Source organism: Setaria viridis, chromosome 9 (assembly GCF_005286985.2).
Source record: "Setaria viridis chromosome 9, Setaria_viridis_v4.0, whole genome shotgun sequence".
Lineage (NCBI taxonomy): Eukaryota > Viridiplantae > Streptophyta > Magnoliopsida > Poales > Poaceae > Setaria > Setaria viridis.
Window position 1 is genome coordinate 2,333,317 of NC_048271.2, and position 22,462 is coordinate 2,355,778.

Sequence of the window (22,462 nt, forward strand, 5' to 3'; positions counted from 1 at the left end):
ACTCATGGGAAGAGACATCAGCAATAATTCACCTTGGACAATTTATTTGTGAAAATGTATGTCTATTTAAATCACACATAAAAAGCACGTGCGCCAATGCTTTTCAAGGGAACTTATTATGCTTATTTCCTTCGATAAAGCATTTCACTCTTCTACAGGTTTCTGCAAAGTCGTAAGACCATGTATGGGAGCTTACGCCTGCCCAGTGCCAGAAGGTCAAGGAAGTTGGTGAACCGATGACAGGGAACCCAGCGACCGAAGCCCCGATGAACGGCGGCCGTAACTATAATGGTCCTAAGGTAGCGAAATTCCTTGTCGGGTAAGTTTCAACCCGCACGAAAGGCGTAACGATCTGGGCACTGTCTCGGAGAGAGGCTCGGTGAAATAGATATGTATGTGAAGATGCGGACTTCGTGCACCTGGACAGAAAGACCCTATGAAGCTTTACTGTTCCCTAGGATTGGCTTTGGGCCTTTCCTGCGCAGCTTAGGTGGAAGGCGAAGAAGGTTATAGAAAAATTAGGAGGAACTTAGAATTAGAGTCTTATGGGCAAGGACACTGTTGCACCAATTGCGGTACAATAGAGTTGTAATTCACTGGTTATTCCGGATGCTCGCCAAATCTGAAAAAATCCAGAGGTTATTTGGATTCCTCGGAAACCCCCGCCTCCATCACCATTCAAAATTTCTTGCCCTACTATTGGCCAAACTACCTGAGCACTGGGTCACGGAGACAGGGAATAAAGTTTAATCCCTATCCCATCAAATGTTAGATACTAATTAACCAATTGCATAAATGAAGAGTAATTCGCGAGACAAATCTAAACTATTAAGCCTAATTAGTTCATAATTTAACCATGTGTTGCTACATTAAATATGTGCTGATCATGGATTAATTAGGCTTAATAGATTCGTCTTGCGAATTAACCACAACTTATGCAATTAGTTTTATAATTAGTCCACATTTAGTCCTTCTAATTGGTATACAAATATCCGATGTGACCCGAACTAAAAATTAGTCCATGGATCCGAACACCCCTTACTCGAGCTTTGTGACGGATTACCCAACACAAAAGCGACAGATTTACATTTGCCAAACATTAGGGAGAAGGGCATTCAATCGTTACACAATGCCATGCTCAGAATCTTTTTCCTGCATTACATGGTAGAGACCTACACCAAAATTGGTCACAAGACGAGAGCCGAAACTCCCACCCCAAGCCTTGACCTTGGACATAGCAACACAGTTTCTGCACAAACGAAGGCTCGCTACTCATCAGATGGTACAGAATAGGGGTGCCCATGTCCGAAATCATGAACCCTTCAAGTCTGTCAGGGCGGTCTTGGTGGCAGCAGAAATCACAGCATCTGAAGCATTGGGCAGGTAATAGTATTTTCCTGTGCAGAGTAAGACAAAAGGTTGCATTCAGGTCTTCAGGACAGTTCGGCAGGGGTTAAAGAATAGTTTGCAATATTTCAAAAGGACAAAAAAAAAAGAAAAATGGTGTCAAAACTCAAAAGCATTTGATGGATTTGCCATTCCGAATGTACCTTGGGCAACCCTTGCAATTTCCTTGGCAAATCCTGTAGATACAAACTTGTTCTCAGTGTCAATGACAAGAAGCGACATTCCTGCCTTGTATATTTTGCCAGCCACCTCAAGTATCTCATCCTTGGAAGAGATAAATAAATCATATTAGCCTTCAATAGTCTACATAAACTTCTAAAAGAAAGCAATTTGGAATTGGTTTAGACCACAGTGGAAAAAATTGAAAAGGCAGTTACACTATCCCATCATTGTTGGAACTTGATACTTCCCATATCTTACTACTTCGTAGATATTAGCAAAGCAGTAGTACCTTTAATTCTTGAGTAGAAGGTCTTGGTGCATCTGAAGCAGCAGCAGCTTCTGGATCAGTGGACCTCTTCAGTGATACATTAGCTCTTCCATCGGTGATTGCAACAATCATAATTCGTCCGACATCCCCACTCTTCTCAGCATTCAAACCCACTCTGACAGCCTTGAAGAAGAAACCACTGTAACATCATATCATGCATAGCATATAGCATACTTCAAGGCAATGCTTAGTTCTTACTGTACTGAGACCATGAGCTAAGGGAGAACCACCACCACATGGTAGCTTCTCAAGACGTTTCCGGGCCATTGCTATAGATCTTGATGGTGGTAGCAAAACCTCAGCATAATCTCCACGAAAAGGAATAATTGAAACCTGAGACAGATGACAAAACGCAAGGATAGGCCGGTCAATCTAAGCATTGATGGTATACAAACTATGCACCTGACCACAAACACAATAAAGGATGTACTATATCCAGTGGGAAGCACAATTCGAGGTGACTCACAGGGTATGCACCATGAAGTAAATGTGTACCTGATCTCGGCTGGTGTAGCTTTCCGCAAGCAACTTCAATGCCGCACCTTTTGCATTTTGCATACGATTCAGAGCCATGCTACCACTAGCATCCACAACAAATATGACCTGTCAAGAAGTAATTCCGACCAGAGGAGCTGTTAAGTCTCATGAGTAGGCTACCACTCGACAGCCATGTTTGCGCCATAACCAGAGCAGACAAAAGCAAACAGGTAGTATAATGCGTTGTATTGGACTATCACAAAACACGCGAGCAATATAAATTACAGAGCCCCATAAACTGCACAAGTAAATGTGCAGAGAATAAGTGACATACCAGAGCACCTGCTTTACGAGCCATTCTTTTGGCTCTCATGTCAGTCTTTTCAACAAAAACCTTTCTTGTCTTGTCGTTATCTTTCGCTTTGCGCAGTTTTTGGTATGGTGCAGCTGCTCTAAGCGTGGCATCAACAGCTAACCTCCTTACTGGACCCTACAACAGAAATAATTGTTTAGACTGGAGGCCATTTTGTGACAAGGGTACCAATCTAAAGGTAAGCAAGGTATACATGAGAAGAATGCAGTATTGGTGCTTAATTTAGCACTAAATGACAAAATAGACCAAGAACGTACCTTTGGAAGCATAGGTTTTATGTATCGACCCCTATCTTCTGAGAATATGACATTCTTTGCTCGCCCAGCTTTTCCTCGCCGTCTCTGTGCTTGCTGAGCAAAGAAAAGGAGCTTATCATCTACTAAACCACCTTCAGCATCAAATATGAACTCCTCAGGTATCTGCTGGTCTTGTTGTTCATTTTCTTCCTCGTCATCCTGTCCAACAAAACAGTTATGAGCTATAAGAAAACAAATGAAAAAAGGGAGCAAGTTTTTTTTTTCAACGCAATAAATCAACCTCTTGGTCATCCTCTTCCTCCTCATCTTGGTCTTCTGAAGAATCTTGATTTTCTGGAGGTGGTGGGGGTGGGGGTGGGGGTGGTTGCTCTTGCTGTTGATCTTGTGGGTTATCAGATAGTATTGAGCGAGGTAGAATGACTAGCTCTACCTGCAAGTAGGTACCAGGCGTGTCAAATGTTAAACTTGTTGATTGAACACTTCGGAATTTTTCACACCAATGATGTGGCCTACACAATGCTACTTGCTAATTTGTTTTTTATTCATTTGCAGTCAAGTAAAGATACAAATATCTTGAAACAAAAAGGGGGTTCAAGCTATGAATCAAACAAATACGTATTGCCTAAATTTCCGGGAGGTATCTTACTGCATTACAAAATGAAGAATTCATAAGCATAGGTATACTTAACAGCTTTCTTGAGGTCATCCACAAATACTTTTTCACGTCCTTCCATAGCAGCAAGGCATTTTGCCACTCGAGCAGCATACAACTCAGCACGGTGCCCCTGCAGGTAAGTGTCACAAACTTGTATGTTTTGAATTAAGATTATACCACGTATACGTCTGGATTTAGCATTACTCTTAATGAATTGGCATTTATATCCAAACAAACATCGTGTTGTAAAAAGAAAAGAAATATAACTGCACAAAATTGCATGATCCGCACCAGTATAGTGGATAGACAACAGTGCAAGGCCGTATGACATGAGGGTTTGGAAATAAGCGCCACTGGACATCAACTATTACTACCTACTATTCGACAGCATAAGGTAATAGCAGATCTAGGTTGTGAATACAAGTAAACAGAAGAACATGGGAGCAATTATACACAGAGTAAGTCATGATGTGTTGTATAGAAGAATGCATTTTAAGTGCTACAAAGTGTTCAAAGTCAAGTAATTCTGATATGATGCATCAAGGTCCAACAATTTAACTAACCTGACAGCCACCTCGTATAGCTTCCATGACAAGATATTTGAGCTGCTCTGTGCTAATATTAACATCCTTCAGATACTCTCTTGCCAAAATTATCTGTGTGACCATGTGGTCCCCTTGTGAGATGAACGGTACATAACAAATTTCCAAATCAAATCTAATGTAAAATGTTAAAACCATATGCAAATAGTAGAAATCCTACTTTTGTACAGATGTCCTAAAATCATAGCTATCAATTAGTCTAACATTACTGTCATATATAAACTATCTTTTTAGAAGCAACAAAATCTAGTGCGTGAAAAAAAGAATGAAAAATGTTCACCATTATGAACTTATGCAGTACATCGTTTCCAGTTGAAAATGGTCAGCAATCAGCGTTAACATATCGCACATACAATTGTTGCCTTGTTGGTGATAGAGCGATGGCTGATAGAACTAACATTCTAAGGCTTTTAAGTTATATTTAAGAACTTTGTATTACAGCAAAGCTGCGTGTTTACTCTTTTATATGGAGTGCTAACTTGTTTTAGTCAATAGTGTGTGGTTCAGAGGAAAATTACACGCGGTCCCATCATTTCATACATCATAATAGCAGTCCTGGGTGCCACATTCTTTTACCAATCCCTTCCTATTTGTTTTAACATCATGATTACAGAACATTTTCTCATGCGCTAAGACACCAATAAACTTATAAATTCTTACAATTTAAAGTCCTGCATTATGCCTAATATATTTATATGTTTTCATATGGCCGTTTGTTTCTCCCTTGTAACCATGTTTGTTCAATAGCGACCATTCTGATGAGCCCCAAATATATTACAAGAACTGATTTGCTAAATACCCAATGGAATTCAGAGAATTGTACTAGTCAAAAGAAAAGGCAAGAAAGAGAAACAAAAAAAAGAACCTATTTGTTGATTCGATAAATGAATACAGCTACAAGCCTAGCTAACTATCTTCATTATTTGGTACCTGAGTTTTTGCAACTTCAGTTTCTTCTTCCACCATTTTGAAAACCTCTTTGCTAGACTCCTGAAACTGTGTTGCAATTTCCACGGCTGCAACGCGGTCATCAAAACTCATTGGAAGATCAGCACTGCAACAAGAAACAGTATGCTAATGAGAGAACTATTGCCTATGGTAGTTCAAGGATCACGAAAAACTCCGTTCTGTTTGACTCAATCAGTCCACGATAAATAAATAGAAAACAAAAACTTGCAACCAATCTTTCAGTCTAAAAGTACCTTAAATTAATTGCAATACGATCAAGTAAGTGTTCACGTACAGATCCTTCCTCCGGGTTGTAAGTAGCAATTAAAAGTGGTTTGCAGGGATGACGAAAGCTAATGCCCTCTCTTTCCACAATGTTAACTCCCTCCGTCAAGACATTCAGAAGTAGATTGCTTATGCCATCATCCAACAGATTTATCTCATCAACATAAAGAACACCTCTATGAGCTTCAGCAAGAAGACCAGGTTGAAACACAGTAGTCCCTGATCTCACAGATGCTTCAACATCAACTGATCCAATGAGCCTATCCTCAGTCACACCAAGTGGGATCTGTCAAGAGGAACCAGCAGCATTGTTAACGTTACAACGTTGTGGAGAAATAACACAACAATAAGTCAGTATTGTATACCTGCACAAAAGGTGTTTTAACAATCTCAGTTTTGACATTACCATCAGCATCATATTGAAGACGATCAGCTAAACCATCCTCCCATCTGCCATAATCGGAACTCAATGAGATAAGCTGATATACATTTCAGAAACAAAACAACAAATGGCCCTAAGAGATTGTGATTCAACTAAAAAAATTAGTAAGAACACTTGGTAGCATGTAAGACTAAATGGATCAGAAATAAATAATATAATTTGAATGATGAAAGAAGGAATCCTTGCAGCACTGTTACATAAAGTGTTAAAGGACATTACTCATCTGGGGAGTTAGGGTCCGCATTTGCTATGGAGCCAACAACCACTTCGATGGGTGGAAGCATAGCATGCAAGCCACGAGCCATCACCGTCTTTGCTGTCCCACGCTTCCCTGAGATGGCAATGCCTCCGATCTCACGGTCAATCGCCCCAAGCAGCAGAGCGGTTTTGATAGCATCCTGGACAGCGACATGATCCCAAAGGTCACAACCAAACACAGAATTTTAAACAGTTCATACCTCAATGCAGGAAACGATGGCAGAGAAGTATGCAAAGTTTGAAATTAATTTTGTTCTTTTATTAGCAAAGTATCACTCTACATTAAATCCTGATGATGTGCTTAATGTTTCCACAGAGACATATAGGCAATTTAAATGTTCTGCGTGTGTTTAGCTGGCTCAGTTAGGTCTTAAACCTTTGCTACGGCCACCATTCAATTTAAAACAGCATTGGTATATCCACACTGACTAGGCTATAGTTGCCGCTAGCACCATAATCTTAACTAAACACAGACTTGAATAGAAACGATACCAAGGCCAGTTAATCCAATTCATTATCGATAACGCCAGCAGCGCTTGATTCTCTCAACGAAACGCCTCTAGCCCACTAATCCGACCACTCGGGAGACAGTACTGCCACTAGTCCACTACCATTAATCGACCACGCAATCAGCCGCACCCAGATACAGCAAAAGTGGGGAGAGCAGCGCCTAAGTTCCTCACCTGCCCTACGACGGCAGCCAAGGGGAAGTACTCCCTCCCGTACCCGCGGGCCGCGCCGCTCTTCGAAGCAGTGGGGATGGCGCCATTGGTGGAGTCGAGGACCTCGGAGGCCGTCGGAGCCACGGCCGCGAGGCGGGACTCCCGCAGCCGGGCGGCACGGGAGTGGAGGGGGACGGCGGCGGAGGATGAGGGGAATGACGTGACGCGGCGGGGCGGGAGGTGCGGGAGTGAGGTGGAGAGCGCGGTGGCCGTCGCCATGGAGGGCGGTCTCGTGCGTCAGCGCCCGCGTGTGTGGGCGTGCTCTATCGTCTCTCTTATCCTGGTTTTCCAACGGGAATCGCATCGACGCATCTCGGCCGTGCGTTCGGCACGGCAGTTTTGAACGAAAGGGCCCACTACCAAAGGTCTACTTGGAATGAGTATTTGGAATTGGATGATGATGAAAATTTACATCCAAAACGCAAAAGGTGTAATGAATTCTAGTAAAATATATTTAAGTACACAGAAACAATTAGCTATTTAGCATTTAGTGCCGTGAGGAATATAGTAATCATTACTAGTGTGAAACCATGAATATCATGCCATTTTTTAACGAGTTTGCTCAAGGAGTGGTAAATTTTGACAATCTTAAGGGAGTATGGGTATAGTAAATTAAGAGAAAAAACACCACATGTTCTCGGAAGTTCATGCTATGGGGTGTCTGGTTCCTTGAGCTAAAGTTTAGTTCGTGTCACCTCGAATCTTCGGAGGCTAATTAGGAGGACTAAATATGAGTTAATTATAAAACTAATTGCACACATATAGAGGCTAAATGACGAGACAAATCTATTAAGCCTAATTAGTTCATCATTAACAATGGTTACTGTAGCAACACATTGTCAAATCATGGACTAATTAGGCTTAATAGATTCGTCTCGTCGTTTAGCCTCCATATGTGCAATGGGTTTTGTAAATAGTCTATGTTTAATACTTCTAATTAGTATCTAAACATTCGATGTGACACGTGCTAAAGTTTAGGAGTGGGAACCAAACACCCCCTATATGATACGAGGTAAATTGTTGCTAGACGAACCACTTTAATTCATGGCGTAATTATCAAGGTTGAAATTTTGGTAACTTTGTCTACTGATTTTCATAGTGATGAAACCCTTCTTATATATGATGAAACTCCTTCTTCTCTCTCTTCATAATAATCTTGCCACGTCAGCGAAATTGTTGATGTGGCATGTTATTTAATGGTTATGAAACTTCTAATGGAACCTCCACTGAGACTAGCCCTAGGAGAATTTGGCAAACGCTTGGACACTCAATGATGAAAAGATTACATCACATCCTTTTCAATGGGTGTACTGTCATTCTTGATGGTTGACGTCATAACAAGCACGTGCTTATAAGTAGATAAAATTTGCCATAGGACATACAAAATGATGTCAGTTCGCTGGAGGACATCACTGACATACTATAGTTTTATGCCAATTTGCTGGAAGATAACAGCCCAATTAAAATAATATTTCTGAGCTGACCAGGAGAGAGAAACAGAGTAAACTGGCCACTTTGCTCTCTGGCCCACTTGTCAGATTCTTCCTCCTCCCTCCCCTTTCTCTTCTTCCTTCGAATCCTACGCCCTGCCTTTCTTCCGGCGCCCCATGCTCCGACCCGACCCGACCGCTGCCTGTTCGTGTGGCACCGCTAGCACCCACCAGCCCGTCCTGCCTGCATCCCTACTGAGCAGCCTCGCACCCCTCCCGTCCAGCAGCACCGCGCCAGCGCTGCGCCTACTATGCTGCCGGCCGACCTACGGCCGACCTACCTAACCACGATTGGCCGCATCCCATCTGTGCGTGCAAGATTGTTGCTGGACGAAGCCCAGCAAAGGTGGAGCACTAATTGAGCTCGAGTAGCACGACCCCAAGTTGGATTAAGCTTCTCCGCTCTCAAATCTTGAGCTCCTGATCTTGGATTTAGTCCACTCTAATTGCCTCGCTGCTATTCCTGGTGAATGGTGATGTTGCTCTGTCTCTCTCCATCAAAGATAGCATCCTCCACGCCTCCTCCACCTGGTGAATGGTGATGTTGCTCTCTCTCTCTCCATCAAAGATAGCATCCTCCACGCCTCCATCTGATAGAGGGAAAAAAAGATATGGAAGGGAGGAAGAAGAGTTTGACCAGGGGGGCTAAGGGTAAAAATGATATTGCATCATCTTTCTCTTACCTTCTTAGCCTATAAATATTATTTTATTTGAGACAGTGTCTTTCAGCGAATTAGTGCAAAACACAAAACGTGATCAATGATGTCCATCAGCAAATCATCATCCCGTAGCAAATTTTGCCTTCTAAGTATATCAATCTTGTCAAACTACGTACTATTAAATTCCACGAGTTTCTGGCACGATGTATTTTCAAGAATAAATCAATTCTGAAAATGACCCGGAGGCTGGAGTATCGATATGCGTATCTTTAGGGGTGTTTTGATACTTAGGTGCTAAGTGTCACATCGGATGTTCGGATGCTAATTAGAAGGATTAAACATGAGCTAATTATAAAACTAATTGCAGAACCCTGTGCTAATTCACGAGACAAATCTATTAAGCCTAATTAATCCGTCATTAGCAAATGGTTACTGGAGCACCACATTATCAAATCATGGACTAATTAGGCTTAATATATTCATCTCGCGAATTAGACTCCATCTGTGCAATTAGTTTTGTAATTAGCCTATATTTAATACTCCTGATTAGCATTCAAACATCCGATGTGATAGGTACTGAATTTTAGTGGGGATGTATCCAAACACCGCCTTAGTCTCTGGGTCAAAACGCAAATATCCTGTGAAAATCAGCCAACCACTTAAAACATAATACTTCGTATCTTGCTCCTTTATTATATCATATCTTGCTCCTTTATTATATCGCAAATAAGGCTGTCTCCCTCCTTGTAGCTTGGTATGCTCACCAGCAATATCCATGTGCTACAGCCACATACGAAGCATGGATTCTGTTTTTCAGGGGGACATGATTGCATGAACACTGTTTTAATACCATTTCAATGTCAGCACAAGACTCGGTAGCTCGATAGCACAAGTTGGACATGTGCGTCGGTGCCTTTCGTACGTGCACTCTCTCTTTTTTTCTGTTGTTGTACATGAAACAGTGACTGTTCCTCGTGTAACACCTGCTACACCGACAAAGCGACGCTATCTTTGTTACGGAAAACGCTCAATGAAAAAAAAGTGCATTCCGTCAATGGTAAAGTTTGCTTAGAGAGGAACACCGTGGGATGCGTTCCAGCGTTAGATCAACGGTCGTGATTCAAGTACTCAAGTTCAGCTGGAGCTAGTTTTTCACCCAAAAAATAAAATAAAAAATCAGTTGGAGGAGCCGATGACTAGGCAGTGGGTACTCTGACTTGACGGTCGGTGAGTCCGTGTGCTCCCGAACCTCTCGCCCTATCCGACGACTCCTTCCCGCAAAAGCAAGGGAGCAAGCAACAAACAAACCGCCCGTTCCCTTCTTCCTCTTCTTCCTCTGAAAAAAGGCGAGGAGACAGAAGCAGCCAAGTGATCCGTTTCGTTCATCCATCCATTCCCCTCGCGCCACTGAAATTCCCCGCCCAATCTGACGTCGCCATATCCTCTTCGCGCCATTAATCTATCATTGCGTCCACGCCTGCTCCACGCCTCGCCCGCCCATCCCCCCATTACTTCCACGCAAGGGCTTTCTTTTTTGCAATACCTCCAGTCTGATTGATTGGTTCGGCCAAGACTGTCGGAAGCTTGTGCTTATTTACTACTCTTCCTATTCATTTTTTCCCCATTTCCATTTTTGAGGGTTTATTTATTCCACCCCCCACGCTTGCATCTTTCTTATGCGTTCTGAGTCGAGGCTCTTGCGATTTCTTGATCCGCCATCCTGCGCTGCTCAATTCCGATTCTTTTTGTTCGGATTTGAGTAGCTGCGGGGCTTCGGCGATCACTTGATTGGTTTCCCCGATTCCTTTTCCTTGTTTATCCCCCACTTGTGCGAATTGGGGATTCTCAACCGTTTGGTCTCTGGGATATTATTGGTCTGGAGTCGAAGGAACCCCGATTTTTTGGGGGGCTCCGGAGAGCTTCGCTCGAGATAAAACCAGTTCGGGGTTCTGGTTTCCTGCTTGCCGAGCTCATCGAGATCACTAGCTCCACCTGCCAATGGACGAATCCGGGGAAGCAAGCGTCGGCGCCTTCAGGATCGGGCCGTCGACGCTGCTCGGCCGCGGGGTCGCGCTCCGCGTGCTCCTCTTCAGCTCGCTGTGGCGCCTGCGGGCGCGCGCGTACGCCGCCATCTCGCGCGTGCGCACCACGACGGTGCCGGCAGTGGCGTCCTGGCTGCACCTCAGGAACACCCACGGCGTCCTCCTGATGGTCGTCCTCTTCGCGCTCTTCCTGAGGAAGCTCTCCGGCGCGCGGTCGCGGGCGGCGCTGGCGCGCCGGCGTAGCCTGTGCGAGAAGGCCATGCGTCATGCCGGCACGTACGAGGAGTGGGTGCGCGCCGCCAAGGTGCTCGACAAGATGTCTGAGCAGGTACATGAGGCGGATTTCTACGACGAGGAGCTCATCAGGAGTAGGCTTGAGGAGCTCCGCAGGCGGAGGGAGGATAGGTCGCTCCGGGATGTGGTGTTCTGTATGCGTGGTGATCTCGTGAGGAACTTGGGGAACATGTGCAATCCTGAGCTTCACAAAGGCAGGCTTGAGGTAATTGACAAAGTTACAGCTTCTGATTCATGCCCGCTGACTAGTAGCTTAATCCGTTTTGTAAATGATTATGGTAATGAAGATGTTAAACATCTCTTGCTTCCAACAAGGAATTCAGCATCACCAAACATTTCTGAAACATGGTTGATCTGTCGTGATGCAGGTTCCTAAGCTTATAAAGGAATACATTGATGAGGTTTCTACTCAATTGAAAATGGTGTGTGAATCTGACGCTGACGAGTTGCTGTTGGAAGAGAAGCTTGCCTTTGTTCAGGAGACCAGGCATTCCTTTGGGAGGACAGCACTACTCTTAAGTGGGGGTGCCTCACTGGGGTCTTTCCATGTAGGTGTAGTGAAAACATTGGTTGAGCATAAGCTTTTGCCTCGGATTATAGCAGGATCAAGCGTTGGCTCCATTATATGTTCAATCGTTGCTACCCGAACTTGGCCTGAGATTGAGAGCTACTTCATAGATTCATTACAGACCTTGCAGTTCTTTGATAGGATAGGTGGAATTTTTGCAGTGATGAAGCGTGTCACCACTTATGGTGCACTACATGACATTAGTCAGATGCAAAGGCTTCTGAGGGATCTCACAAGTAACTTAACATTTCAAGAGGCTTATGACATGACTGGCCGTGTCCTTGGGATCACTGTTTGCTCTCCTAGAAAAAATGAGCCACCCCGCTGCCTCAACTATCTGACAGCACCTCATGTTGTTATCTGGAGTGCTGTAACCGCCTCCTGTGCATTTCCCGGGCTCTTCGAAGCTCAGGAACTGATGGCAAAGGATAGATTCGGCAACATAGTTCCCTTCCATGCACCCTTTTCCACAGATCCTGAACAAGGTCCTGGGGCCTCAAAGCGCCGGTGGAGAGATGGGAGCTTGGAGATGGATTTGCCCATGATGAGACTCAAGGAATTGTTTAATGTAAATCATTTCATCGTGAGCCAAACTAACCCTCACATTTCCCCACTCCTCCGAATGAAAGAGCTTGTTAGAGCCTATGGAGGCCGCTTTGCTGGAAAGGTATGTTTGTGACCATATTGAGTTGGGATGAGGAACCTTTGATTGTGTTAGTCTTGTATCTTATGATGTGGTTTATCTTAGAATGCAGGTCTGTAGTTGATGTTGTAAATGGTTATTTTTATTTTCTTGAATTGTAGTTCAGCTTCAATATTTCCCCGCATGCTGCTAGACTGTTTGTAGTTATCATCTCCTTCATTTATGCAGTATCTGGTAGGATTGAAGTGTTTATTCAGTGGTATGATAGGACTAATGAAGTTAATTCAGAGATGTCCAACAGATGTTCTGTACTTCTGTTACAAATACTTGTGCATACATTTTGTCTAATGGTGTCGGTTTTATATCTTCCCTTAACACTGGTTTAGTTGCAGGAATTGCTCTCTTACAAATTCAATTGCAGTTTGTGTTTTTGCTAGGCATAACATTGATCTATCTGTGTAGCTTGCTCGTCTTGCTGAGATGGAGGTTAAGTATCGATGCAACCAAATTCTAGAGCTTGGTCTTCCAATGGGAGGACTTGCAAAGTTGTTTGCTCAGGACTGGGAGGGTGATGTCACCATGGTTATGCCAGCAACAGTAGCTCAGGTATTGTTCTGAGTTCTGAGTAGATTATTTACGTGAACCACAATGCTTTGAGTTCAAGAATTTTCCCTCACATCTCTCCAATTTTCAGTATTTGAAGATTATACAGAATCCAACATATGCGGAACTTCAGATGGCTGCCAACCAAGGCCGCAGGTGCACATGGGAGAAGCTCTCTGCAATCAGAGCAAACTGTGCCATTGAACTTGCATTGGATGAATCGATAGCAGTTTTAAACCACAAACGGAGGCTAAAAAGAAGCATTGAAAGGACAGCGGCTTCCCAGGGACATTCTAACTATGTTCGACTCAAAACACCAAGGAGGGTACCATCATGGAACCGCATCAGTCGAGAGAATTCTTCAGAATCTCTCTCTGAAGAAATTTCTGCAGTTGCTACTTCATCCACGCAACAGGGTACTGTTCTTGTTGTTGGCACACCCCCTTCAGAATCTCTCTCTGAAGAAATTTCTGCAGTTGCTACTTCATCCACGCAACAGGGTACTGTTCTTGTTGTTGGCACACCAAATATTTCTCACCACGTTCGGCGCAATTCTCATGACGGAAGTGAGAGTGAATCAGAAACCATTGACCTTAATTGCTGGACCAGAAGTGGTGGGCCTCTGATGAGGACAGCATCTGCTGACAAGTTCATCAGTTTTATCCAAAATCTTGAGACTGACACTGATTTCATTAAGCCCTGTACTCTAGAGGGTGAGACTACAGGCATTTTGTCGGAATCTACCTTTCCAAACGACCCATGCCCAAACAATAGTTCTAGAGTTACTACACCAGGCACAGAAATTTCTGAGACCGAGTCATACAACACTGTCAACACCAGAGGTAGTCAAGCTTCTACTCCCACAAGCATCGCTGTTTCTGAAGGAGATTTGCTGCAACCTGAAAGCACTGCTAACGGTATTCTACTTAACATCGTGAAAAGAGATGCTCTGCATGCTCAACATGACAGTGTAACTGAATTAGCCGAAAGGTCCTTGGCTGAAGCATATGTTGAACCTTGTGGCGCCATCTCAGGGTCTGACTCTACTGAAGATAGCAAGGATGCAGCTGACTCAAGCAATCCCTCACCTGATAATGCTGATTCTGTAACTTCACATCAATTTTCAGCTGATGATTAGATTCTTGATTTTGAAAGGTCATGATATAGTTCACTACAGAAACGCTGTACGCTGTACAGGAAAATTGCTCTAGCTCAATTAAAAGAGCACGGGTAGCATACATGTTATGTCAATGTTAGTATTGGCATCTATATTGTGTGTTGCAAGTATGATGATGTACTAACACGATGTGCCCAAGTATTGGAAGAGCAGTTCTTATATTTCATTAAGTCTCATCGCGAGAAAGTTTATCTGATCACACGCTGCTGGAAATTCATTCTTGCACATTCTCATTGATCATACACGCGAATTCGGCACTTTTTATTTCGAAGGTCCAATCAGTTGCGCTACATTCATGTACCGGGCTCATTAGTCTTGCGGACGCTTAATCTTGCTACAAATATAGCACATGCCACATCTCGGAACAGCAGTGCCAATACTCGCAGAGCAGAGCTGGCATAATGCTGCGAACAGCTTTGAACTAATCCTCGAACGGTTTCAGGTTATGGTTCACGGCTGTGAAGCCACCGTCCACCGTGAGGTTGAGCGCGCTGACGTACCTCGCCTCGTCGCTTGCCAGGTAGAGCACCGCCTCGGCGACGTCCCTGGGCATCAGGTCGACGCCCTTGAGGTTGGCCTCGCCGCCGACGAAGGCCAGGAAGTCCTTCAACGCGTCGTCGGCGCGCGCGCCCTGCGGCAGGTGCGGCATGGACAGCGCCGTGGGCACGGCGTACGGCGAGACGCAGTTCACGCGCACCCCGTGGCGCCCGAGCTCGCCGGCGACGCTCTTGGTGAGGCCGGCGACGGCGTGCTTGGACGCCGTGTACGCGTGCGGGCCCATCCCGCCGATGACGCTGGCCACGCTCGCCAGCGACACGATGGAGCCCCGCTTCTGGGGGATCATGACGCGCGCCGCGTGCTTCATCCCGAGGAACACGCCGTGCACGTTGATGTCGAACACCTTCCGCACCTCGGCGAAGTCCACGTTGCGGATGTCAGTGACCTTGCTTCCCGTGATCCCGGCGTTGTTCACCATGACGTCCAGCGAGCCGAACCGCTGGGCCACCGCGTCGACGGCGGCGCTGACTTCGTCCTCGACCGTGACGTCGCAGTGGACGAACATGACGTCCTGGTCTCCGAGGGCGTCGCGCAGCTGCTGGCCGGCTTCGTCCTGGATGTCCGCGATGCAGATCTTCGCGCCATGCTCTCTGAAGAGGCGAACGATGGCTTCACCGATGCCGGTGGCACCACCGGTGACGAGGGCGACCTTCCCTTCCAGCCTGTGCTTCAGAAGGAAATCACGATCAAATTTGAAGGACAGAGCACAGTTACGCATTAAATGCCAGAAATTAACTATCATTTTCCAGATGCTGCAGCTCCGTACTATGACATTATAATTGGATTTAGTGTCAGATTCATCAGAGATTTCTAATTCCAACATCCCCGGTCGACTGTATGCTGATGTCTACTGCAACTCTGGAACAGTGGAATGGTTAAGGATACACTTGGCACACAATCCCTCCCCCCTCTCCCCCAAAAAAAAAAGACTTGGGTTACTAAAAGATAAGCACAGTTCCTCGGTCCTCGCATCACACTCCACTAAAGGAGAACTGTTACTTTGCTTGGGTGGATTCTTCGATTCATCCAATTTTGCAGCGAAAAGGTGGAAACTCGATCAAGATTTTGCAGCATCAAATCGGCTAATCGGCAATGGTTTTCTTTACAAGTAGGAGTCAACTGCGACAGCAACCGGGCTGTGCAGCAGACAGCAGAGAAGCCACGGACTGGGGGAGCAACCGGGGCTGTGCAGAAGGGAGGCCATGGATGGGGAAGGGAAGAGCAAGGCACGCACCGCTTCGCGGAGGATGAGGAGGACGGCGAGGAGCTCGCGGCGGACATCGTCTCGAGATCGGAGCCTGCCTCCGGCGTCGCCGAATCCGGTGCGCGTCGTCGTGGCGATAGCGGGGAAGATGGGTGGGTAGGCGAGGCGAGAGCCTGCTGTGGTCGCTCAGTGGAGGTCGCAGTAGTGTCGCACTCGCACATGTGGGATGTGGCACATGGGCCGCCAGTGAAGTAGGCCCATTCGCCGTCTATGTTACCAGCGCCACTCGCGTAGCGCCGATGGGCCCGTTGGATCGAAGGAATTACATGCACCCCGACCTAAATTTTTCACGGAAGTCAGCACACAGCTACCGAAGAAGAAGTGAAGAACAGGCATGCTCCCTCCGTTTCAAATTAGGGGTGTTTAATACTAGGTGCTAAACATCGGATGTTCGGATACTAATTAGAAAGATTAAATATGAGCTAATTATAAAACTAATTGCAGAACCCCTGTGCTAATTCGCGAGATCAATCTATTAAGCCTAATTAGTTCATCATTAGCAAATAGTTACTGTAGCACCATATTGTCAAATCATGGACTAATTAGGCTTAATAGATTCATCTCACGAATTAGACTCCATCTGTGCAATTAGTTTTGTAATTAGCCTATGTTTAATACTCCTAATTAGCATCAAATACCCGATGTGACAGGTGCTAAACTTTAGCATGGGGTATCTAAATACCCCTCAGGAGTCATTCCAACTTTCTTTCTTATAGAATTAAATTATTTTATATTTGATCAAAATTATAGAGAAGATCATAAAAATTTATAGTGACAATGCTCCCAGAATTGTCATAGTGATTAATGTTGCTAACAGCTTGAGTTAATCCTCGAACTGCTTCATATCATGGTTCACGGATGTGAAGCCACCATCCACCACGAGGTTGAGCGCGCTGACGTATTTCGCCTCGTCGCTGGCCAGGTAGAGCACCGCCTCGGCGACGTCCTCGGGCATCAGGTCGACGCCCTTCAGATTGGCGGCGCCGCCGGCGAAGGCCAGGAAGTCCTTGACCGCGTCGTCGGCGCGCGCGCCCTTTGGCAGGTGCGGCATGGACAGCGCCGTGGGCACGGCGTACGGCGAGACGCAGTTCACGCGCACCCCGTGGCGCCCGAGCTCGCCGGCGACGCTCTTGGTGAGGCCGGCGACGGCGTGCTTGGACGCCGCGTACGCGTGCGGGCCCATCCCGCCGATGACGCTGGCCACACTCGCCAGGGACACGATGGAGCCCCGCTTCCGGGGGATCATGACGCGCGCCGCGTGCTTCATGCCCATGAACACGCCGTGCACGTTGATGTCGAACACCTTGCGCACCTCGGCGAAGTCCACGTTGCGGATGTCAGTGACCTTGCTCCCCGTGATGCCGGCGTTGTTCACCATGACGTCCAGCGCGCCGAACCTCTGGGCCACCGCGTCGACGGCGGCACTCACGTCCTCCTCGACCGTGACGTCGCAGTGGACGAACATGACGTCGTCGCCACCTCCGAGGGCGTCGCGTAGCTTCTGGCCGGCCTCGTCCTGGATGTCCGCGATGCAGACCTTCGCGCCATGGTTTTTGAAGAGGCGAACGATGGTTTCACCGATACCGCTGGCACCGCCGGTGACGAGGGCGACCTTCCCTTCCAACCTGTGGCTCGGAAGGAGACACACGATCAAATTCAATACGGTAAAACCGTAAAAGCTATTGGCTATATGGCTGATATGTTTTCTTGAGAGTAAACCTGTGGTTTTACCCTTTTGGATTTAATCACTTTTGCTCCCATGCAGAATCCAACTTCACTTTTACTCTCAAGAAAACATATCAGCCAGAGAAAACGAGACCCAATCGTTATTTTGGATCCCCAACTCTGGACTACTATTGGAGTTGGATTTGGTTCAGATTCACCAGAGAAAACGAGACCCAATCTGATATGTTTTACAATCAAATTCGACTTGACAGTACTCAAATCTGCGTAGTTTTGACTTGATCGGAAATGGGAAAAACCACACTTTCCACCCAAGTGCCCAACCAGTTGCTGGGGGTGTGCTGTGCCTGTGCTGTATCATGTACAAGTGTAGAGAGGAGGAGAAGGAAGGAGCAAGGCACGTACCGCTTCGTCATGGAGGAGGAGGATGGCGAGGAGGCAGCGGCGGACATGGTCTCTCTGGATTGGATCCTCTGCCTCCGGCGTCGCGAATTCGATCGGTGCGCGGCGAGACGGGGGCGTCAGAAAAATCTCCTCCTCTCCTTGTGTCTCATCTCGCACGGCTCATGTAAAAGCAAGTCACGGCCGTCCACGCTAGCTGCACCAATTGCGCGGAACCGGACAGTTGACGACCGCGACGGCGCATGGCTAGCGTCTCGTGTGTACAGCCAAGGCCGCACACACCGCATCGTCGCCGAAATCCGGTGCGTCTCGTCGTGGCGAGAGCGAGAGAGAGAGATGACCATATGGGGGAGAGGGACGTAGGAGAGACGAGAGAGTCGGAATCCCAGGGCCCAGGGGAGAGCTCGCCTGCCTCTGGGTGTTTGGTTTCGTGACGGCACAAGTCACAGAGCCGGGCCGGTGATCGTAGTCCTCCATCGACGCCGACGCCAGCTTGGCCGGTGGCAAAGAGTCTCGTGCGTGTGCGTGTGACTAAACAGCGCTGCCGTGATTCCCAGCACTCACGCACATACTGTAGGATGGAATTTCAGGTGTCAGCTGCTGGCACCTTTTAGCTTTTCTGAGTTTCCAGAGCTCAACTAGGGCAGTAGCGCAGTAGTAAGGTGGAAGGGTCCTCCAATGATGGATTTAAATTTCGAATTACAAGTACAAGCAACATGGGCTTTAAGAAATCCTTGGAACCAGGATGTTATTAAATTTCTTTCCCTGTTTCTTTTTTTCGTTGCCTAAAAAACTCTCAATTTCTTTTTTTTTAAAAAAATACACCTTAACAAATCCCAATTAAATGATTATATGTATTTTGTATTTTTTATGAATTGTAGTAAGGAAGTGTTTTAATTTTTTATTTTCACATGAAAGGCGCAGAATCATAATGCTGTGATTCGTAAATCTACACAACTTATAACAAGTCAAACTAACGTACTCCAGTTTTGTTAAGTTGCACCACCCCAAGTTTTGTTTTTCTTTCAGAAACAAGAATGAGTGCTAGTAGAAGTAGTAATCTTCGTTGGAGGTTAGGTTTTAGAAATTGTTTAGCAGTGGACAGTGATGGCCTTAGTGGTGGTCTTGCTTTGTTTGGGATGAATCAACAAATGTTTCTTTGCTCTCCCACCCAGGGAGAGCGCTATATTGATGTTATTGTCGCTGAAGATCCCAGTAGTGTTCCGTGGAGGGCTACCTTCGTGTATGGCGAACCAAGAGTAGAGAAGAGGAAGGATATGTGGGAGCTGATGCGCTCGTTATGTGGTGAATGGCTTGGTCCTTGGTTAGTATTAGGTGATAGCCGTGTGGCAGTACGAACACTTCTCCGAATCTCCACGCCCAGAAAAGCAAATGCTGGATTTCAGAGAGGTGTTAAGTCATTGTGATTTGAATGACCTGGGGTTCTCGGGTCTCCCATGGACTTAGAACAATAATCAAGGGGGAGCAAGGAATGTGCGTGTGCGACTGGATAGAGGTGGTGCTACTTCGGAGTGGTTAAACCTCTGGCCGGATGCGAATGTACAGCACCTTACTTCGTCACAATCTGATCACAAGGCGATACTAGTGTCAATGAGTGCGATAGCAGGTGCTGCTCATAACAAGACTTTCAGGTATGAAATTATGTGGGAAAGAGAGGAAAATCTGGGGTTGATCATCAAGAAGGCGTGGCAAGGAAGAAACCCGGGGAGTGATCTAGGAGCCATTGCAGACAAGCTAAAATTGGTCACTAAAGAGCTGAAGAAATGGAGTCGAGTTACCTTTGATCATGTTATGAAAAAACTGGAGGAGTTACGAGGAGTTCTGGAAGTTTTGGAATGGGATGATCCAATTCGCAATAGGGAGGCCATCATTAGAACAAAAAGGGGATTAGATGAGTTAATGTACAGGGAGGAGATGATGTGGCTGCAGCGATCGAGGATCACATGGTTGAAAGAAGGAGATCGTAATACCAAATACTTCCACCAGAGAGCTAGATGGCGGGCAAGAAAGAATTTGATCAAAAGATTAAAGAGGGAGGATGGCAGTTGGGCTTCGGATCAGGAAGAGCTGAAAAGCATGGCCACGGATTACTTTGCTAATCTGCTTATGAGAGATGATACTGTTAACCCACAGAAGGTAGTGGATCTGTTTCAGCCTATTATTTCTGATGAGATGAATTATGGTTTGTGCAAACCCTACAGTGCAGAGGAGATCAGTGATGCACTTTTCCAAATTGGACCCCTCAAGGCGCCAGGGCCTGATGGTTTTCCGGCACGTTTATTCCAACGAAACTGGCCGGTGATGAGGGAGGATATAATTCGAGCCGTTCAAGAATTTTTTGATACTGGTTGTAACACCTTTAGTGTTTTGGATGACCATCAAATTGGTAAACCGGTTTAAGAAATTCAAAGTTCAATCAAAATTCGGTCAAATTGGTTTGACCTTAACCTGTTCCTCATCCTAGCTCCCGCACGATGCGCGGCGGCAATCGCCCAGCCGGCGAACTGGGCCAGCGCCACGCCCCGGTTTCCGCAGTGAGCTGGACACGGTCCCGCGGGCACCAATGTGACACCCGGCATCCTTGCTCCGCCTGCCCATCCCTCCGACGTCCACGCCAGCGCCGCCCTCGCTCGCCCACCTCACTGTCGCGGTGTCCTTGCGCCGTACTTGGGCCCTGCTCCTAGTCCGCGCCCTCTGGCCGGCAGGGTATGGGCGACGTCCTCTGCAAGCTTATCCTTTCCACATCGCCGGCCTCATCTCTTCCTCCTCCTCATTCTCCCCCTTGCTTCTTCCTCGGCCAATCCAAAAGCAGGCCCGAGTCGAGCACCTTTGATCCGCCGCCCAAATTCACCCCTCTCCCTCCACCAATATCAAATCGCCGCCAACCGGACCTCCCTCACCTCCACAGATCCACCCTCAGACACTCCTCGCCGCCGGCCATGGCTCCTGCGGCCGCGGGTTGAAGTTTCCCCGTCCGCCGGGTGCCGCGAGCCCCTGTCGGCCACCCTCACGTCGACGGCCTAGCTCCGGCCACCTCTCCCCGAACCGTCCATCTTGGTGATCTACGCACGATGCACTGATGCTCATCTCCCTCTCGTCTTCGCTTTTCCGGCGACTTTCCACGGTGGTTCACCGCATCGCCGCCCCCGTCGCGCCGCCGCTCGCCGCCGGCCATGCTCCGGCCGGCTTCCGTGCGCGACAAGCACATGGGTAGATGCGCCTCGTGTCTCTGATCACCTTGGGCTTGTCGCTGTCGCCATCCGGCTCACCGCCGGTGAGATATCGCCAGTCAAAGCCGGTGAACTCCGACTTTGACTCAGTCTTGACCGGCCTGGATCTGTTGACCCTTGGCCCACGCATCAGCAACCGTAGAGGAGGGTGGCTGGGTATAGCTGAGTAGGAAAAGTTTGGGTAGGGTGTTGGTTTTTCGGGAAAATGATTAAATAGCCTGTGAACTTGTAGAATGCATAGTAAATCAAAGAAAAATGATAAAAATGTGAAACCACTTTTTTTGAACTTTTTTTGGACTGATTCATGCATTAAAAATATATATCTTGTTAAATTACTCTTTTGCCCTTGGTAAAAGTTAGTGTGTGCTTAATACAGTTTTATGTGTATAAATATTTATGTTAATCCAAAAATCATGATAAATTCACAGTAAAGTACTATGATAGCATATTAGTTTCTGTCAAGTTTTCGTGTCCAGAAACCATAGGATGATGCTTAAATAAATTTATCACCATGTTGAGATGATCTTATACTTATAACAGTTTCTATTTATATAAAATCTTGGTAAATTAATGTAAGATACTTTTTCAGTAGTTTAACCATGCTATATCTTGTTCATGACCAGAATGTGTTCACAAGTTAGTGTAATGCATATTCTTTGCTCCTAGCTACATATACCATAGCGCAAATCAAATGATTATATGTGAAAATATATTAATTTAAATTCTGGAAAAAAATACCTGATTTTTTTATAGTGTTAATAACTCAGTTTAATTCTGAGGTTTGATAATATTGATCATCTCTAGTTGTCTCATGTTTAAAACATAAGAATTTACTAGTTAGCCATTTTCTTCCTTTATGCAAATGTGGATATGTTTTTGTGTTAGATTAAATAGCTTGTTTAAGAAAGTACT

At 46.1% G+C, this 22,462-nt stretch overlaps 4 protein-coding genes across 4 annotated transcripts; 1 reads left to right on the forward strand and 3 right to left on the reverse strand.

Moving 5' to 3' along the window:
* Nucleotides 1-1,059: 1,059 nt before the first annotated feature.
* Nucleotides 1,060-7,163, reverse strand: LOC117838675 (magnesium-chelatase subunit ChlD, chloroplastic). Its single transcript, XM_034718800.2, has 15 exons — nucleotides 6,878-7,163; nucleotides 6,156-6,334; nucleotides 5,860-5,944; nucleotides 5,464-5,780; nucleotides 5,192-5,315; nucleotides 4,223-4,315; nucleotides 3,694-3,789; nucleotides 3,285-3,434; nucleotides 3,005-3,202; nucleotides 2,709-2,864; nucleotides 2,393-2,500; nucleotides 2,096-2,230; nucleotides 1,859-2,020; nucleotides 1,551-1,671; nucleotides 1,060-1,397 (listed from the first exon to the last, which is right to left on the reverse strand). Exons 1-15 carry the CDS (start codon nucleotides 7,133-7,135, stop codon nucleotides 1,312-1,314), a joined length of 2,268 nt encoding a protein of 755 aa, XP_034574691.1. The 5' UTR covers nucleotides 7,136-7,163; the 3' UTR covers nucleotides 1,060-1,311.
* A 3,138-nt stretch (nucleotides 7,164-10,301) lies between these two features.
* Nucleotides 10,302-14,558, forward strand: LOC117838060 (triacylglycerol lipase SDP1). Its single transcript, XM_034717934.1, has 4 exons — nucleotides 10,302-11,606; nucleotides 11,770-12,636; nucleotides 13,075-13,218; nucleotides 13,307-14,558. Exons 1-4 carry the CDS (start codon nucleotides 11,064-11,066, stop codon nucleotides 14,351-14,353), a joined length of 2,601 nt encoding a protein of 866 aa, XP_034573825.1. The 5' UTR covers nucleotides 10,302-11,063; the 3' UTR covers nucleotides 14,354-14,558.
* Nucleotides 14,559-14,625: 67 nt separating this feature from the next.
* Nucleotides 14,626-16,753, reverse strand: LOC117838061 (zerumbone synthase). Its single transcript, XM_034717935.2, has 2 exons — nucleotides 16,185-16,753; nucleotides 14,626-15,612 (listed from the first exon to the last, which is right to left on the reverse strand). Exons 1-2 carry the CDS (start codon nucleotides 16,373-16,375, stop codon nucleotides 14,814-14,816), a joined length of 990 nt encoding a protein of 329 aa, XP_034573826.1. The 5' UTR covers nucleotides 16,376-16,753; the 3' UTR covers nucleotides 14,626-14,813.
* A 153-nt stretch (nucleotides 16,754-16,906) lies between these two features.
* Nucleotides 16,907-18,614, reverse strand: LOC117836315 (zerumbone synthase). The gene is made up of 2 exons (XM_034715719.2): nucleotides 18,303-18,614; nucleotides 16,907-17,839 (listed from the first exon to the last, which is right to left on the reverse strand). The coding sequence occupies exons 1-2, from the start codon at nucleotides 18,347-18,349 to the stop codon at nucleotides 17,038-17,040; spliced, it is 849 nt and encodes a 282-aa protein (XP_034571610.1). The 5' UTR covers nucleotides 18,350-18,614; the 3' UTR covers nucleotides 16,907-17,037.
* Between the last annotated feature and the right edge of the window lie 3,848 nt (nucleotides 18,615-22,462).